Genomic DNA, 19314 nt, shown 5'->3' on the forward strand with positions numbered 1-19314 from the left:
AAAACAAGAGTCAAATATAAGTGAGCTGATGTCTGCCATTTAATTGTTTAAAACGATGGTAACCATTGCTTTCTTAACTAAAAGTCATTATCAATAGGTCAGCACACTCAGTTACTTAACCTTTGGGACCTCTGCCCCAGTCCTGGAATTGCCAGGCAAACATAGTCCTTGATAGCTTCACAAACTAATTCTGAGCTGTCACCTTGAAATCTGGAGAAGACCCCTCAGTACGTGAGCACTGCCTGCACATTTCCTGGTTAGATAGAGCATCCAGAGAGAATGCTTCAGTTGGCTGACTAGAATGTGTCTTACTGAAATGAAAGTAAATATTTACTTAGAAGGAAAGTAAGGCCACAAGAGACCCAAACTAGTTGTTCTCACTTGTTTGCACCCAATAAGGTGTATTCCATTACATGAACATTTTATATCAGGAACTAGAGCTGCACTGGGTCAGGAAAGCTAAAAGAAATGAAGGTGGCTTTCAATGAAAGAATCCACCACACATCACTGATCCCATCCCCTTCCGAATATTACCACGTACACCAGTTTTATGATTTACTCTGAAATACTGCTATAAGTGGTCAATAGTTATTTCCCTGCATCTCAACTCTCCAATTAATGACTTTCCATCGCCCTGTTAGGAAAAGAACCTGGGTTCCCCATACAGTCTTTTCTCAAAACTGTATCTTGGGAGTTTTCTTTCTCTCATTTTTCCCCTCCTTTTATGACAGCCTTACTACTGTTCGGGACCTTCAAACACCACATCTTCTCCTTTGAAGATCCCTACTAGGGAGGCTATTTTTTTTTTTTTAATTGAAATCATATTAAACATTTAACTTGGAATTTAATAAAAAGAAATCCTAAGGCTTCTCCTTAATTTCAGGAAGTGTGTATTTATGATACATAAAATGTGGCCGCTGCCAACCTTTTGCAGCCTGAACGCTGGAGACCCCGGGAAGGGCATCTAGCCACGACCAGGGAAGCCTCACCTACAACCTGGTGCACTGGTCCAAGCCCCCAGCAAGATCCTTAGCTCTCGGTGTGGTAAGGTAGAACCCGATCCCGGTCTCCAGTTGTCTTATCTTTTTCAAATGTTTCGAACTTACTGCCTTTGTTCAGCAGAACCACCGGCACGGTGATGATGGTGATGAGCGCAGCAAGCCCCAGCAGTCCCAGGAGCACCTTCCACAGTGTCTGCAGGCGGGTCAGATCGTGTCCGGTTAGAGCGAGCCGTCGAGCCCCAGCGCAGTAGAGGTAGAGGGTCGGGGCCCGCCCTGCACCCTAGGCAGCGGGGTTTGCCGATGGGCGTGCATTGGAAAGGGGGCACAGTGGGCTGGGAGGGTTTGGAGCGCGGAGGTTGCCAAGAGCGGTCGCCCTTGAACTTTTGGCCTCCAAGCACACTAGCGTTTGCTTCTCTACGCCTCCTGAACGTCAGAAGCCAAGTGAGGGAGAAGCCAGGTGAGGGTTCGAGCGAGCGTTTTATGGATGGCTCTCTGCGTCCTCCAAGGCTTGGCACCTCTTTCTAGCAGAAACCCCGGGGGGCGAGCGCCTGGCGGGAACTCGGGGAGGTCCCTTCACCTGTCGAGGGTGGCCCTGGAACTTCCGCCGAACAGGAGCCCTTGGTTCCGTTCCGCGAGCTTCGGGGTCACTTGCGGGAGAGTCTGGTGAAGAAGCACCTACAATTCGCCCCTGGGGTTAGGGAAAGGCGCTCCTCACTCACCTTCATGGTCGGCGTGTGCCCGGAACTGAGCGTTCGGAGCAGGAGCGCAGGCAGAAGTCAGGCAAGCCGCCGAGACGCGCTTCCAGCTCCGCTGCTCGGCGCGCGGAGTCACTGGGCGCTTCCAAGTTTCGGCCCCGAGTTAAACATTAGTGAGCACCCGGCCGGCTCGGTATAAAGGCCGCGGGCAGGCTGCGGGCGAAGGCGCGCCTTGCGCCGGGCACTGGCATCCCGGCCGGGGGGCGCCCGAGAGGCGCCTCCCCCGTGTGCTGGGCGCGGGTCGGCAGCCGGGGCGCGCAGGGCGCGGGGGCCCCGGGAAGCGCGGGCGGGGTGGCCCCGGGACGCGCGGGCGGGGTGGCGAGAGCGCGAACCGGAGTGAGCCTGCGGGCCGCACCCCACGCACAGACGGCGGTCGGCCTTGGCTAATAAGGGATCTGGGTGCTCGGCTCCCGTGGGGTCTGCGGACTCACGGCTCATTGCTGGCAGCTGTGCTAAAACCCAGGCCTCTGTCTTTTGCTAGTGAAAGTATGTTGGGAAGCAGGGGGGTGTTTAAAGCTTCTGGAAGGCAAAGTGAGAGAATGGGATTATTCAATTTGTGAATGGCGCTTAAAGGCTAAGTAGCTGAATTCACCCTCCGCAGGGAATTTCCAGCTTGTTTTACCTTCTCATCAAGTTGCCAAAAATAATAACAATAACAATTATGTGGAACTTACTTTTTCCCCAGGAGCTTCTGTAAGCATTTACTGTGTTTATTTTGCAGGGAGGAAGCCTAGGCACAGAAAAGTTAAGTCACTTGTCCAAGCCGCTCAGCTAGGATGTCTTGGAGCCTGAATTCAGAGTCCATGTTCTTAACCATTACTCCACATGGCCTCTCATCTTTCAGTCTTACAGAGGGTGAGGGAAAAGGAGGTCTTTTTGGCTTTTCCCTTCCCCACGTCCCCATTATGCTCTGAAGGTTGGTTCCTTTCTCCTTTTCTTCCTTCCTCCCTCCTTTCCTTCCTTCCTCTCTCCCTCCCTCCCTTCCTTCCCCCCTTCCTTCCTCCCTCCCTCCTTCCCTCCCTCCCTCCCTTCCTTCCTTCCTTCCTTCCTTCCTTCCTTCCTTCCTTCCTTCCTTCCTTCCTTCCTTCCCTCATTGCCACATCCTCCCATTTATTCTGACCACTCCCTAAATATTTGGGTGGCTACAAGGTGCCAGACCCTCTTCTAGTTGCTGGAGATAGAGAAGTGGGACAAGACAGGTGAGGTCTGTGCATTTGGCACTTTCAGTATAAAATGCTGTGGTAAACATTTGCCTTTAGGGTCTCCCTATGCTTACTTCCTCTGAGGGTAAGTGTCCCCGCCCCACCATTTCTTAAAGGCCTCTTCAGCTTGTTCACTGCAGCTGAAAAGCAAAGTCTCCGTGTCCATAGTTAGAGGTAAAAGATCAAACATGCAAAGTCCTGTGGGACATTAACATAGTTATGAATAAAATCAAGTTTTCATCCTTTATCTCAAGTGCTGACTTTGCTTCTAAACTCAGGATCTTTCCCCCTCCTTGACCACTGGTTGCTCACGATGCATACATATGCTCACCCTCACCTACTTCCAGAGGCTCAAACTGAACTCTTCATCTCCTCCATCAGTCTCTCCCTACCCTTCTCTGATCATCCCTGTCTTCATTCAAAGTGTTCCCATTCACCATTCACAAAAACTGAAAACTTCACTCATCTCAGGTTTTCTTTGCCATTCTCCTACTACATTCACTTGGCCACCAATTCCTCTCAACTCTGCCTTTAGTCATATATTTCAATTCCATCTGCTCCTCCCTTTTCCAACTGCTCAGAAGGTGAGTCAATAGTGTTACTGGAGCCTGTGAGCTGGAGCGATGAAAAGAGCCAACCAACAAGGACTACAGGGAATGGTGCCATACTGGGGGCTCAGTGTAGGCCTCTGCTCTTATCAGTTTGTGCACAAAGCAATGGAGGAAGGAAGCCACAAGTCACATTAGCCTTGGAGAGGGAAGGCAATACAGCTGAGCCCACGCTTAGCCTCCATGCCGGTATCATGGCACCATACATCCAGCAAGGGGAAGCTGGGGGGAGGTTGGCTGACATCCATGGGACAGATAATCTTGTTCTCTGGAGGGCATTCCATGAGACACAAATATCTTCAAACCCTTCCCTCTTCAAGATATTCTTTTCCCAAATCTCCCCTACCCCAAATTCTTTATCACCAGTCTTTCAAGCTTGTTTTTTCCAAGTCCCTAAGATACCAGCTGGCCAACACATTAGCTGCCACCTATGAGTCAGTGTTGATCTTATATCAGGCCATTTCTCTTTCCATGAAAAATGAAAAAAACAGCTGTAATAAAAGTTCTGCCCCTTAGGAAGATTTCTCTTCCTACTCTATTCCAAGACATCCCTGAGAGGGGCTGTGATGCAGCAGCCATCCAGTTAGGACTGCTGCCAGCTTACTTGGCATAAAGCTGACCTTTCCTCTGTTACCTGGCTATCGAGAACTCCCCATGAAGCTACAGGTGTTTTGAAAATAGGATCTTTACAGAAGTAGTCAGGTTAAAAAGAAGTCATTAGGGTGGGCTCTAATCTGAGTGGTTATAAAAAGGGGAAATTAGACACAGAGACAGATATGCGCAGAAAGAAGATGATGTAAAAAGACACAAGGAGAAGATGACCATCTACAAGCCAAGGAGAGAAACTTGGCACAGGTTCATCCTTCACAGCCCTCAGAAGGAACCAACCTTGCCGATCCCTTGATTTGGGACTCCCAGCCTCCAGAAGCGTAAGCTGCTGGTTTGTGGTATTTTATTACAGCAGCCCTAGAAGACTACTATGCTTGGTAGTCTTGGTTCCGGGATCATGCTTTCTGTCTCTACCAGGGCCCTGGAGAAAGAGAGGAGTTGGTTTTCGTATAGTGAATAATTGTTGACTGTTGTAGCCAAAATCTAAGATGGGCCCCAGAGTTTTGGGGGTATTTTATTATACATCAATAGGTAGCTAATAAATTGGCAAAAAGGACATGAGTCCTTAGGCATACCCTCTGTGATTCTCTTATTGGGGTTTGCCAGAGGCCTTGTACGGTATCTCTGGCTGCCACAGACATGTCTAAAAGTACTGCATCTGCTAGATCATTAAGATACAAGTATCAGGGCAGCCTCAACTTGGAAGCCCTCTCTTGCTCCAGGCTCCATTTGAGACAGACAGACTTAGAAGCGCTTGGCAAATGGGTTGGAGAAGCACTTCCAGTTATGGTATATCATTTCTCCAAAATCTGAAGAGTTCTGGCAAACACTGTTCCTCTTCGTGGTGGGCATACAAGGTATAGTGACTTATCTTTCACTTTAGAGGAGATATCCTGGCATACTCTAGACTACTGAATTCCTTGAAACTTTGCATGATTTTCATGGGATTTACCCTCTACTCTGTGGCCATATTTGTCTTACTAAAGCACATAACGAAATCGCTACTTATGGTTCTTGAGGTCCAATTGGCATAATGTTACCCAGGTGATGGATCAGTGTGATATTCTATGGGATACGACCAAGGTCCTGGGAGACCATATTATGACAGAGAGCAAGAGAGTTGACGTAGCCCTGAAGTAAGATGGTGAAACTATGCTGCTGACCCTTCTAAGTTAAGAAAAACTCTTTTGGATGGTCCTATTAATTAGATCAAGAAAAAAGTATTCTTCAGGTTAATAGCCCCCAGGTACTAGGTCGATATTGTTTGACCCAGTAAAGTTACCACACTGGAAATGGCTGCTGAGGTTGATTCATAAACATTTTCCACAATTCATCTTACTTTTGCACTGACTAAATGAATGGGGAAATTGAGTGTAGGATAGAAAACCAGCATTCTTGCATTTTTTGGGTTCTTATCTTGTGATAATACCACCAGGGATGTGGTATTACTTTTGATTTTACTCTGTAGCTGTGGGGAAGGGACAGTTCCAGGGGCTTCCCATTGGCCTTTCTTACCGTAACGTCTCTTCACCAGTCAGGGATGCAGGCTAGAAGCTGAAAAAGGCAGGAGAAGAATTCTTCCCTAGAGCCTAGAAGGAATACACCACCTGATAGCACCTTGATTTTAGCCCAGTAGGACCTATTTCAGACTTCTGACCTCCAGAATTATAAGCTGATATATTTCTGTTGTTTCACATCACCAGGTTTCTAGTGATTTCTTTTTTTTTTTTTTTAATGTTTATTTGTTTATTGGGGGGGGGGCAGGGAGAAAAGGAAAGAGAGAATCCAAGCGGACTCCCAGCGGTCAGCACAGAACTTGATGCAGGGTTTGAACTCACAAACAGAGAGATCATGACCTGAGTCAAAATCAGGAGTCTGATGATTAACCAACTGAGCCACCCAGGTGCCCCTGTAATCATTTCTTACAGCAGCAATAGGAAATTAATATACCACTGGACCATAATGGTGTTTTAACCCTATAGAAATGAGTATAAACCTAGGGCTAGTATTTAATAACTCCCGGGAGGTCTGAGCATGTCCCTTTTCACAGGTCACTTTCCAACTTAACTTTATGTCACGTGTCTTCCTGAGGGAAACTTGGAAGAAGATTTAAGTTAGTGTGGCAACTGCAGGCTCCTTCCTCGAAAAGATCTGGCTTTCATTTTATTTTATTTTGTTTTATTTTTTAATGTTTATTTTATTTATTTTTTTAAATTTTAAACATTTTTATTTATTTATTTATTTATTTTTTAAATTTTTTTTTTTCAACGTTTATTTATTTTTGGGACAGAGAGAGACAGAGCATGAACGGGGGAGGGGCAGAGAGAGAGGGAGACACAGAATCGGAAACAGGCTCCAGGCTCTGAGCCATCAGCCCAGAGCCTGACGCGGGGCTCGAACTCCCGGACCGCGAGATCGTGACCTGGCTGAAGTCGGACGCTTAACCGACTGCGCCACCCAGGCGCCCCCATTTTTATTTATTTTTGAGAGAGAGAGAGAGAGAGAGAGAGAGACAGAGCATGAGTGGGGAGAGGGGCAGAGAGAGAGGAAGACACAAAATCCAAAGCAGGCTGCAGGCTCTGAGCTGTCAGCACAGAGTCTGACATGGGGCTCGAACCCACAAACCTTGAGATTATGACCTGACCCAAAGTCAGGTGCTTAACTGACTGAGCCACCCAAGCGCCCCTGGACTTCATTTTAAACATGGCATTCTGGTTTGAGAATGAAATAGTTTGAGTCTGGAAACTTAAGAGGCTATGAATTTCTATTACGGCAACTTAAGTGAGATTTCTGCCACAGACCTAGAATTTTTCTGATTGCTTAAATCAAGCCATAGTTTAGAATGCTGTCCATCTACTTCATTCTTAAGTACCTCATGATAAATGAACCACCATCATTCCAGGTGAAACTCTGGTTACCATGTTATCCTTGTAGCTGTTTATGGGAACAACCCCTTTTAAGAACCCTCAGTCTTGGAGGTGGGGTCACCTAGAGTGAGCTGTTGCCCTGCAAAGATGGAACCAATGTGAGATTACAGCACAACATAGATGAAAAGCAGAAGGAATAAATACTTTGGTAACTTTCTCCTACTTCTCTTTAATATCTTGCTGGTACCTCCTACTGGCTGAAAGCAACTAATACCAGAGGGCAAAGAAACCTGGATAATAGAGCATGCAATCTGTAGGGATCAGACTCATAAGGCAATGGGCAGGGAAGATAAGGCAAAGAGTAAATGGGAGGGCCCAAATGAAAAATAACGAAATAAACAACCCAACATGGTGATAGTGTGTATTATTTGCTAATCATCTTCTCATAAAGATTGGAAATGTTCCATTTATGCTTTTATAATATTCTTTGGTCCTTCATTTTCCAGGGTCTCGTGAAATGCTCAGAACACATGCGTAGTAAGTATTGAAAAAATGAAAATGTGAAATGATAAATGAAGAAAAAATATCTAAAATCTTTCTCTGTGTTCTTGGGGGTTGGAACCAGAGGCATGGAAGAAGGGGGATCTCACAAGTAGAAAGAAGGGAAAGAGAGAGGCTGGTCCAGGACAGAGGGAGTGGTGAGGGAGCTGAACAGATTCTCCTCCTTGGTCTTGGCTTTAGAGGATAAGTAAAGTAAGTACAAAGGTTTTTATTTGTTCTTTTGCTCAGTGGATACCTATCCCCCATGTAATCTGCCCCACTTATCTGGGAATGGACTCCTGCTGCCCAAACCAAACCTCACACCTCACCTCCTTTAAAATCCAGATCAAAACTCACTTTACAGGTTACCTTCAACATTGATCCCATCTGTTTCTGTTTTTCCTACCAACCATAGTTTGGAAGATTATTCTGGTTGTATCCTAAATAGAACCTATTTACAACAAAATTCAATCCTACCAAGAGATATATAAAAGATAGAAAGCTGGCTGGATAATTCTGTGGATTCAGATATATGGAAAGAAATTTTAGGCCAAAGAACAACTGCACACAAAGGCTGAATGAGAAAGTTGGAGGATCTTCAGGCAAAATCTATTAGTGTAGTTTCGCCAGGATATAGGGTATTCTAGAGAGTACTGGGAAATAAAGGTCAGTTGTCAAATATTCTTTGGTCTTAAATTCAATATTCAGCATATACTAGGGAGCCACTGAAAGTTTTTGCTGGGGAAAAGTTAATATTTGAACTTCAGCTGTGAGAATCAGGCAGTAGTATGTGCTGGATGGATGAGAGAAAGAAGACAGGATGAGGGGCAATACACTTGATGTTGCAAAATTAATTGGGAAGGTGCTTCTCTTTGTGAAGCTTATCATAAAAGAATTTAATCACATTGATTTTTACTTAACTATAACTCTCTAAAAACTTCCCCAGCTGTGGTTTGGGGCGTTTGCTTTGCCCCAATTATGAGTAATACCAAATAAGGGGTTCTTGTCACACTTAGTGCTCAGGAAAGGCCTTTTGCTACTTTTTAGACCAGACACCAGCCCAAGGGGGAGAAGACTTCTGTGTTTTTCTTTCACTGGTGCCTTCTGGATATTCTGTAGGTTTTTTTTAATTGGGAGAATTTGCTTCTAGTAAGTTACTAAGAAGACTGACTTAAGACTTTATGGGAAAATGTGTTCAAGATCATTAGAACCATATTCTCACAAAGCGGCTGTGGCTATGATGACATCTCCTCCTTAGTGTTTTTCAAGCTTTAAACATGTGGTAGATGTGATGCTGTTGATACATGTTTATGAGGCTGGAGTTAGTGGTGGAGTGGATGGGCTGGGTAGGTAGTGGTTGCTATAATGTAAGGAAAGAAATAGCAATAAATATAAATATATAAATATACATACACACATACAAATATATATATATATATACACATATACATATATATATATACATATACATATATATATATATATATATATATATATATATATGTATATAGCCCCCCAAGAATCATTCCCTTGGAACAAAATTGTCCTCAGTGAGAATGCTTGGTGTATATTTAACACAGTTTCAACACCAATGTGGCAATTACTCAGTATCAGCAGGATATCTTTACTCCTTTGGAGCACTGGTTCCAGCATATGATAGATATACTGAGTTCATTCTAGGAAAGCTAACCTCTGAAATCTTAATGCTGAGAAACTCCATATGCAGGTAGATAATGACCAGATCATATATGACAATTGGATTCCGACTTACAGCCTCTACAGCAACCTTGGTCAGGGCTTGGTCAATGACTGCCAGCTTCCCCCGCTAACTTGGAACTAACCAGAAAAAAGATTAATATGCTCCCCAACCTAATCTTACAAGATATTCTATTTCTAGTCAGACTTCTTCCTGTTTTCCCATGCCAATATTCTCCAATCAGGGCGCACTTGAAGACCTCCTGCTTTTTTTTTTTTTTTTTAACCTATAACGCACTCCCACTCCCCTGCCTGCCTTGGGCCCAAATGCCAAGTGATGGTGGCTGACTCCCTTACACTATTAAGCTCTGAAAACATAGCTTTTGATTGTTCCTATTTGGATGGTCTTTGTTTTATTTCCATAATATGGAATGAAGATATAGCCATGGAAGACATTACATCAATAAAAAGATACCATAAATAATAATTCTCTCACTGTTCTATTCCAGTATCTCAGCAGCATGCACATCTTGATGTTTGTTTTCTTCGACCACCCCAAAGGCAGTTATACATCATTCTCGTGTCCTTTATTAGCATCAGTATCTTAATAATTTAAATGATGTGTCCACATTTTGTGGCCATTTGACGATAGCAGTTATAATATTCAAAGATGCTTGGAAATAGAAGCAAGTGCTAAAAAATTAAGATAAGTCATTCAGTAGGAGTCTTATATAGAAAAATACATGATTACTGAGTTTGTTGAATACTTACATGTTAACTTTGACTTTGCTGGGGCCTAGGAAAAGGCTCAGTGTTCAAGTGACTCCTTGAGGATTTCATTACAAATGTTTATCTCTTTCTAGTTAAGATTTTCTGTCATATCCACCAATGTATTAGCATTAACATGTTGGCAGACAAACTATAAGAGATTTCACAAGAAACAGTGGATTATTAATTTGGTTGGAATTAATTGAGTAAAGTGGAGGATCCAATTGGCTTTATTAAACAATTCATCAATCGGGCAGCATCCTGTCTAGTAGGTAAAAGGGAGCTCTAAGAAGTTGTACATAATGGAAGGTCTTTGTAGGGAGACAAATAAGGGATAAGGGATAAGGAAGTTATTCGCAAAAGAAGAAGAGGATTGTTCCAGGTAAGGTAACCTTTCCTTGGGGCAATGGCAGGGGATCTTATTAGGTGGATCACCTCAATTTCCTTTTGGTGATGGTGAGTCCATGAGACAGATTACCTGATTGGTGCTGACCAGAACATTCCTGATTGTCCCATGAAGACTACATTTCTGGGGAGTTTGGAATTGCAATTAGATTAGGTATGAAGCCTTGGTTTGGTAATTTGGCCTATGTGGCTCCATTTTGGGTTTGTGGTGTCCTTTTTAACAGAAGATTGATTCTAAATCAGGTCATGTGGTTATGAGTAACGTTGCAAAGACCACCCAAAGTCTTTTGGTGGAAACTAGATGATGGCCATGAATAATGAGAAAATAACTTAATCAGACGTTCTTCAATGGGCAACTCAGGGCTCTGGCTTCTACTAGGAAGAACAAAAAATTTCAACACGGTAAATCTATTATGTAAAATGCAATATATATTTTAAAAAACCTTTTTTTTTTTTTAAATTTTTTTTTTCAACGTTTATTTATTTTTGGGACAGAGAGAGACAGAGCATGAACGGGGGAGGAGCAGAGAGAGAGGGAGACACAGAATCGGAAACGGGCTCCAGGCTCTGAGCCATCAGCCCAGAGCCTGATGCGGGGCTCGAACTCACGGACCGCGAGATCGTGACCTGGCTGAAGTCGGACGCTTAACCGACTGCGCCACCCAGGCGCCTCCTTAAAAAACCTTTTTAATTTTCTGAGTGTAACTAACTGTTAATTTACATTTAGCTTTAATCCAATCAAGGTTCATACTTACTGCCTGCTACCTTGTCAGGCAGTGTACTGGGAATATCATAGTGAACAAGTCAGGCCCATCATGGAGATCACAGTGTTTACAAATGGAGTTTACATTGCTAATCCATCCAAGCTTGCTAGCAAAATCCAAGACCAAATTCCAGAGACGACGGCTTTACTGGTCCCCCCAAAGCATTTTTTTTTGGGGGGGAGGCTGAGGGAGGATATTAGAATTCCCAGAGGCCACGTGAATGCACTGAGCTGTGGATCTGATGTTTAGAGTGTGAGAGTCCCCTAGGGGCTCTTCCTTCCATTTCCCACTCAGGTCTTGCTCTTTTCTCTTTTCACGATCCCGTCTATGCCAAGTATCCCCTGGCGTAATAACTCCTCCAAACAAGTTCTCTCGGGCAAAGGTCCCACCTCTCCACCCCTTTCTCCACTCTCATACTCCATCTATTCCAAGGAATGGATTTGATTGGACGTGCACTTTTATTAGGACTTTTGAGGCCAGAACTCTTCCTGATTCTCGAAAGTTGTGGCAAATGTGCTCTGTGCATACCTCTCCCACTGCCCTTACCATATTATATTGAAACGACCTGTTGTCTTTCTGTCTCTTGTACCTTGCTTTGGCTGTGGCAGACAAGTTTTATTAATATTTGTATTTCCAGAAACTACAGCAGGGTTGGGCTGGAGTGAAATCAGCAACGTACCAAAACCATGAAACACAGAAACAAGTGCTTCTTCCAGACGTTCGACATACCACCCAGAAGGCAGTGTGGAGAAGAGGAAAGAGTGAAGATTTTAAAGTCAGACAAGCCTGGGTCTGTCATCCAATTATTATATGCCCGTGGGTCTTTTTCTAACCTACTTCACAGAGTTGTGGAGATTTAATGAGATAATAAATGAGTAACTTCAGCTACTCCCAGAAGCTTTCCAAAATGTTGATGATTTCTCCATATATCTCTTTAGCAGGGATCTCTCTGCTGGATCTGAGCTCCTGGATGGCTCAGCCTGGATCACTCAGAAGCCTATCAGAGGCAATTTAGCCAACAGTAAGTTAATTATTAATTATTGCTGGCGCTAGCCACACTCACTCCCCCGTGGGCCCCCACACACCAAGTTTGATCCTTCTCCATCAGGCGCCACCTCAGGGAGAGGCGTCACCTGCCACACTGCCCAAGCCAGAAAGCCACAAGTCTTCCTTGATGTCCCCTCATTCGGACGCTACACATCAGCCTCTTCCCTGTCTCTGCTATTTGTCCACACCCCTCTAAGCTAAAAACCTTCACGTGAGTTCGGGCCTTCCTCTCTTCCCATCCAGTTCACTGCAGCTGTCTCCTCTGACTGGCTTCTCTTGTGCTTTCGCTCAGTGCAGCTCTGTCACTTTCCCGTTTACAGTTAATGGCTTCTCCTGCTGAAGGATAAAGCTGGAGTTCCTTGTCATGATCTGATCTCCGCTCTTAACCGCTTCTCCCAACCTCCCCCACCTATGCTAAATTAGGTGCACTTCCAAGCATCGCTTCTCTCTCCTTCGCTTCCAAATCATCAAGCACAATGTTTCCTCTGCCTCGTACTCCACTCCCCCTGTTTTTCTTTGGATTAGCTCTTAATCTTATGGACTGGACTTCGGTGGGAGCTCCTCTAAGTTTGTCCACCGAACCCCCTCCTAAGTGAGGTACTTTGCTTCTATGCTCCCTGAGCGCTTCATGCCTCACTTCTTTTTAACAAAATTCTCTCACTCTGTAATGTAATTACTGTTACTCTAAAAAAAAAAAAAAAAATGCCCTGCCTGTTAATTTACCAGCAAAAATGGGTTTATTTGGGAATAGCAAAGAATTGCAACTGGAGACAGGCAAACTATGGCAAAAGCATAGGCAAATCTGTAGAACCAAGGAGAGACAGGCTCTTTCGTAGAGTAAGGGGGAGGTGTTGGGAGGGGCTTTTACATACAAAAAGCCTATTGGCGTAAACCCGGAGTTCAAAGTATAGTGGCTCTTCATTGGCTGAGTTGCGGCAGTCTCTCATTGGCTGGGCTGTCGAGGGGAGTGGGGTGGGAGCCTATTTTGGGCTTGCTGGGGTAGTAAAGTAGTAACCACGTAAGTGCAAAGCGCATCCTTTCCTGTTGGGTCTGCAGTTGCGGAGGAGTGGTGGAGCATGAAAACTACCCCTGCCAGCCTTCTGACTCCATTCTAAATAAGACTTCCTTTTATTAATTTTCATATTATCTAATGTAATAATATGTAAGACTATGGACCCCATGCTAGGTACTAGACATTCTGCTAAGTTCTTGACATGTATTAGCTCCTGTGATCTTCCTAATAATTCTATGCGGTGGGTACTGTTACCGTTCCTACCGCACAGACGACGCACAGAAAGGCAAACATTCCTCCCAGTGTTACACAGCCAGGATTCGAACCCAAGAGGTCTGACTCCAGTCCATATAATTATATCCGATGCTTTTTTTTGCATCCAGTCATCTCCAAGGATTTTGTCTATGTTATTCACTGATGTACTCTCAGGGCCTAGAATAAATTCTGGCATGTAATAGCTGCTCATAATGTGTTTACAGACACACTGAATGAATAAATGCTAATTCATTTGTGTCCTTCCCTTCTGAGGGGCCAAGGGCTGGGTTTTATTCTGTTTATTCCTAGCAGCTGGCCTGGTACCTAGCACATAATAAAATTGTCAAGCTTGCCTCTCTGCATAGGTTCATTGCTACTCTGAGTTCCAAGATTCTATTTTGCTTCTGTGCTTTTTTGAGACCCTGTATCCACCCCACCAGCCATAACGCACTTTGCTGCATGTCAGTTTTCAGTGTGGATAAAAAAAAAAATCTGGTCAGCTGCTGCTTGACAGCTGGAAAAACAGAGCTGCACTGGAGCCAAAACAATTTTGTGCCTCAGATAAGCAGGGAGGAGAGCCTCCTTCCTCATGTGGGTATGTGGGCAGAGGGCTGAATCATCGAGTTCTTTGAGTTCCTTGGAAAAAGATAACTCAAAGGAATATTACACAACATGGAGAAATGAGGAGACTAAGTAGAGGCATGAAAATGACTGGAGTGTTGAAAAATACAAACTATAAGGCTAAAAATAGTTGCGAGAGGAAAAAGCTGTGGGTCAATATTCCAGTGCCCCGAAGGTCTGTGCATGAATGGGTTCCAGTCTGAAGGATGTTGAACAGATGTTCACAGGAGGAAAGGAATGTAGATGCAATAATCTTAAGCTGAGACAGTGGGGAGAAGACAACTTATCTAGGGGAAAGACAGCCTGGGCTGTAGCAGACTGTTATAAAACAGTACCCTCAAGTGGTGTGTAACCCAGCCAGAGGGGAAGGGGGTGCACAAGTAATGGGGATGTTTCCCGGTAGGAGGTGGTACATTTGGGCAATTTTCTTTTTCCATAGATTTAAAGTCCCAGTAGATTTTTAAACTGCATTGCAGAATCTCTCTAGAAACTTTGAAAACTTTGGGTAGGGTGGGGGTAGGGGGCGGGTTAGAATTTTGCGGTCATGCAAACAAACATTCTTTGTTCCACTCTCTGGCTTATTTGGTAGCTAACACTGGACAGACGCACATTGGTACAGTAGACAGAGTGTGGGCGAGTTGCCTACTCAGGCTCTGCCTCATTGTCTTTTTGGAGCAGTGCTTTACAAGAGTATTTAAAGATTTAAGAGGTGTGGCGAGTTAAGTAAAACACTTCTAAAGAGCAGGGGGTAGTCTCCATAAATGGGAGTGGAGTTGTCATTGGTATTCTTTTTTTACCAGCATTATTTAATTTTCCTGCCAGGACTCCTGAGGTATTGCCCCACCGTGACAAAGGTTAGGTAGGACCCAAGTCCGAGGGGCTTATGATTAGAAAGAAGAGACTGAATTGGTTTCCCAGATGGAGTCACTGGCTTCCAAGGATCATGAGGAGTATCTTGTTTGGCAGTTTGTCCTGCAGGCCGTTGCTTGGGCTCCTGGGAAGGGAGGCGCTACAGAAATGTATTGTCATGACTAATGCCCTGAGGGAGGAGGACAACTGTGTACTAAGGTGTATACTCTAACTCTTTCCTGTAGGTTCATCTTTTCCACCCACGAATGTACACACTTCATGGGCAGGTATCAGATCTTCTAATTCCTATTTATAACCTTTCTTTTTCTTTCTCAGGGTTTTCAGGAGCTAAGAATGCACATATGGAAGAGCGAATGCAAAAATTTAAGATACTTATATTGCGAAACACAAGTAGAATTTTATATAAATATAATTCATAAAAGGCATAAATGGCAAGAATTTCTTTCTACCCAATAATTTTGTGCAACTCCTGATATGCTATCTCTAGTGGTGAAACATGACAGCCCTCGGCCCTACAGAGACCTCCACCTGACAGCTCTAAGTTCCTTCCTGGATCTCAGAGGCTCTAGAATGCAACGTGCCTCACCTCTTCCCTGAACGTCCTGCTGTCCTCTCTAGGCCATACAGCTTCTTTGAGAGAGGAATGACCAAGGCATTCTCACTTTTGAGGGAAGTGAAATAAAACTGCTCAGACAAACCAGGTTTTCCAATTAAAGTCCACGATCTTCCTGTTTTCCCAAGAAGAGCCTCTGTTTTTTCCTATTCTCTATTGAAAGCATAGCTGGTAGACAGTCTTCAGTAACTATCCATCCTCTCTATTGATTTGAAAGGCAATGCTTAGTATGTAGGTCATTTATGTTTAGAAGTTTCCCTTTGAAGTTTTATTCGAGCACAGAATTTACTAAAAAACAAACAACTCTTTATTATTTTAGTGAAAATCATAAGCTTAACTCAAATATACATAGGATCAGATTTCTGGACCTTTTTTCTACCCAGTCATCCTTGTGGGCAGTTAAGGCTTATGTATGGGTCAAGTACTTTTAACTAGTGGTTAATGGAATATATGTCATATAAATGTTATTTCTTTTAGGCATTCACTTAATGACTGGGTGGCCATTGCTAATAATGCAAAGGGATACGAAAACAGGTATGTAAAGGTTAGATTTGAACCATGTGGTCATCCTGATCCTTGACTATTTTTGACCTACGCATGACAATTTAATATAGTACAACCTGATATGTTTAAGGTTTATTCATAAAATAATACATTTTATACGTGTGTCAAATATAAAATTGATATTGGAATAGTAACATATTGCTATTAAGAAAAACTTAAGATAAGTTCAAATATCGTTTTAAATACTGCTGCAACATGGAAACATGATACCATGTTCCATACTATAATATACCAGGACTTGATGAAAGAAGACACAATTGTTTTATTTTGAGCCCACTAATTAAATATCAGTCTCATAACTTATAAAAAATATATTAATTTACTCTCAACCCTAATGTCAATACATTTTATGAAATGACTATTGTGTTGTTTGAGTCAGAGGTGAACTGTGTTGGGAGATGTAAGAAATCTTCCTTTACCTCACTGAAGACTATGTATTTCAATAAGAAATGCTTTACATTTTTAAACTGCTCTGTATGAATAAATAGTGCTAACACAAAATTAATAAAAAATGACCAGTAAAAATTTTAATTTACCGTTATGATGAGAATTCCAAGAAACATTTTTGGGTTGAAAAAATTCTGTCCGAACGTAACGCCTCTCCATTATATTTTTGTCCCAGTACACAGAATACAGGAATAATTCACAACTCAAAATTATGCAAAAGAGCTGATGCTCTTCTTCAGTTTGTGTGCATCTAATAGACGGTCTTAATAAAGAAGCTAATGAGTATCTGATAACACCGTGCAGCGTAAACATAAGGAGGAACCTAACAGGCTCACTAATCATGGAACAAATCTTTTTCTGTGGACAACCAGAAAATGCAAAATCATAGAACGACTGCATCTGGACTAGAGGAAAAGAATTCCTGCTCTCCTATTAATTCCAAGAAGGTAGATTAAGACTTCTAATCCCATTAAAGATAAATGCCTTAAAATGCTTGAGTACTTTATTATCAGAGATTTTCCCTCTGGATGCTGCAATTTAAGATTTTTAAAGGAAGAGTTATACTTTAGAGCTCAGGAGAACTGTCTTTTTAAAAAATTTATTTTTAATTCAAGTCTAATTAATATACAATGTTATGTCAGTTTCAGGTGTACCATATAATGATTCCACAATTCTATACATTTCCAGTGCTCATCAAGTTAAATGTAGTCTTAATCCCCTTTATTTATCTCCCCCCCCTCCCTGCAACCACCAGTATATGCTCTGTATTTAAGAGTCTGTTTTTTGTTTGTCTCTTTTTTTTCTTTGTTTGCTCATTTGTTTTGTGTCTTAAATTCCACATATGAGCAAAATCATGTGGTATTTGTTTTTCTCTGCCTGCCTTATTTCACTTAGCATCGTAGTCTCTAGGTCCACCCATGTTGTTGCAAATGGCAAGATCTCATTATTTTTATGGCTGAGTAATATTCCATGGAAGTCTCCATTTGCGTCAATAGGGAGTATCAATTTATAGTTGTTTCCTATGAAATTCTGTGTGTTGGGAGTTGAGCTGTATTAATTGTTTTAGGGCTTTCTCTCAATATTCTTAAGAAACTTAACAAAGCTTGTGGACAGTCCCAGTGTGCTTTTCCTCCCTCACATCAGTCTCCAGACTCAGCTCTCCCACCTCCCAGTCCCCAAGACCACTTCTTAGTGAAGGCCACCACCACTTCTCCTAGTGGCTTTCTGACTTCTAGTGCCCTCCCTGCTCCTTGTTCTCCTTACCCCTCTGTTGGATCTCTATACTCTGCCCAGAGACATTGTCCTCAATTGTGAGTGTGGTCCTATTGTTTCCAATCCTTTGAGCATTGTCTGTAAATTCCTTTGCAATATCTCCTTTCATCTCCACCATTCTTGCCACCTTCTCAGTGTGACCTTGTTCTTTGTTTCAGGCCTTTTCTCACTCAGTATCCCCTTCCAGGAACTCTCTTTCCAGTAGCGTCCCTGGTTTCCTGCACCCAAACAAACAATGCTTGTTTGCAAAGTCTCTGCTTGGAGGCTGTTTCCTCCAACTCACCTTGCCAAATCCTGAAAATCTGAATTTATAGAGCACCTTCACTTTTCTCTCCCTATGGCTCTGATCATACTGATTATCGTAGTCTCTTTGTTTTTCTGAAACCCTCTCTAGTCTGTAAGCTCCTCAAGGATGGGGACTGTCCTTGCTTCTCTTCTTCACCCTTGTATTCTCAGGGCCTAGCACAAAACTTGGTTCAGAGTAGACCCTGAATGTATGCTTGGTGAGTGCACGCATACATGCTGCTTTGGGCAGAGCTCCTATTCTTGAAAAACTTATAGTCTATTTTATTTTCTGTGCATTGGAAGACTAGGCGGGATAATAAAAAGAACAAACCTTTAAAATCATCTGAATTTGTATCCCGGCTTTACAATTTCCCAGCCCCGTGCATTAGGGTGATTTATCCAACTCTCCTGAGATTTACTATATGAATCAGTATAGGGATAAGAGATGTCTACCTCTTAGGGTTCTTGTAAGTTCTAAAATAAGATCCATTAAACATGTGCTATAACAGGCATGTGTTGGCTTCCTTCCTCTGCCAATAAGCAACTCTGCTTCCACTTAACACAAATCTCTGCTCACCTTTCCAGTGGACTCAAGATGCTCTTCCCTCACATATGTGATTACAAGTTCACACAATTTTAAAAAGTCATATTGAGAGGGGCACCTGGGTGGCTCCATCGGTTAAGCCTCTGACTTTGGCTCAGGTTATGATCTCACAGTTTATGAGTTCAAGCCCCATGTCAGCGGGCTCTGTGCTGACAGCTCAGAGCCTGGAGCCTGCTTCAGATTCTGCGTCTCCCTCTCTCTCTGCCCTTCCCCCACTCATTCTCTCTCTCTTTCTCTCTCTTTCTCAAAAAACAAATAAACATAAAAAATAAAAATGATAAAAATTAAAAAGTCCTATTGAGAAGACATTAAGAGAGTTTATTCATTTATTAAAAACAAATTCGCATTGGGGCACCTGGGTGGCTCAGTCATTTAAACTGGCTGGCTTTGGCTCAGGTCAAGATCTCACAGTTCGTGAGTTCAAGCCCCATGTAAGGCTCTGTACTGACATCTCAGAGCGTGGAGCCTGCTTCGGATTCTGTGTCTCCCTCTCTCTGCCCCTCCCCTGCC

At 43.1% G+C, this 19314-nt stretch overlaps 1 protein-coding gene and 1 long non-coding RNA gene across 4 annotated transcripts in view; one reads left to right on the forward strand and one right to left on the reverse strand.

Moving 5' to 3' along the window:
- Window positions 1-19314, reverse strand: part of DPP4 (dipeptidyl peptidase 4) — a 109553-nt gene that overhangs the window by 76763 nt on the left and 13476 nt on the right. Inside the window, exons 1-2 of one of the 2 annotated variants that reach the window (XM_025934890.2) lie at window positions 1721-2033; window positions 1107-1194 (exon numbers count right to left, since the gene is read on the reverse strand). The exons of the other annotated variant lie outside the window; for it this stretch is intronic. Coding sequence (XP_025790675.1) covers window positions 1107-1194; window positions 1721-1726 — 94 coding nt within the window. The 5' untranslated portion in view covers window positions 1727-2033. Of the gene's footprint in view, window positions 1-1106; window positions 1195-1720; window positions 2034-19314 lie in introns of those variants that run through there. 2 annotated transcript variants of the gene reach the window in all.
- Window positions 1012-18779, forward strand: LOC147578500 (uncharacterized). Of its 2 annotated transcripts, XR_015255264.1 has the most exons (5): window positions 1012-1458; window positions 7549-7579; window positions 11852-12004; window positions 16110-16166; window positions 16819-18779. It is a non-coding gene; the product is annotated as an uncharacterized LOC147578500 (long non-coding RNA). The 2 variants fall into 2 exon arrangements; XR_015255262.1 differs by lacking the exons at window positions 16110-16166; window positions 16819-18779 and having other exon boundaries at window positions 1016-1458; window positions 11852-12103.

This window comes from Puma concolor, chromosome C1 (assembly GCF_028749965.1).
Source record: "Puma concolor isolate L17-30 chromosome C1, mPumCon1.1.hap2, whole genome shotgun sequence".
Taxonomy (NCBI): Eukaryota; Metazoa; Chordata; class Mammalia; order Carnivora; family Felidae; genus Puma; species Puma concolor.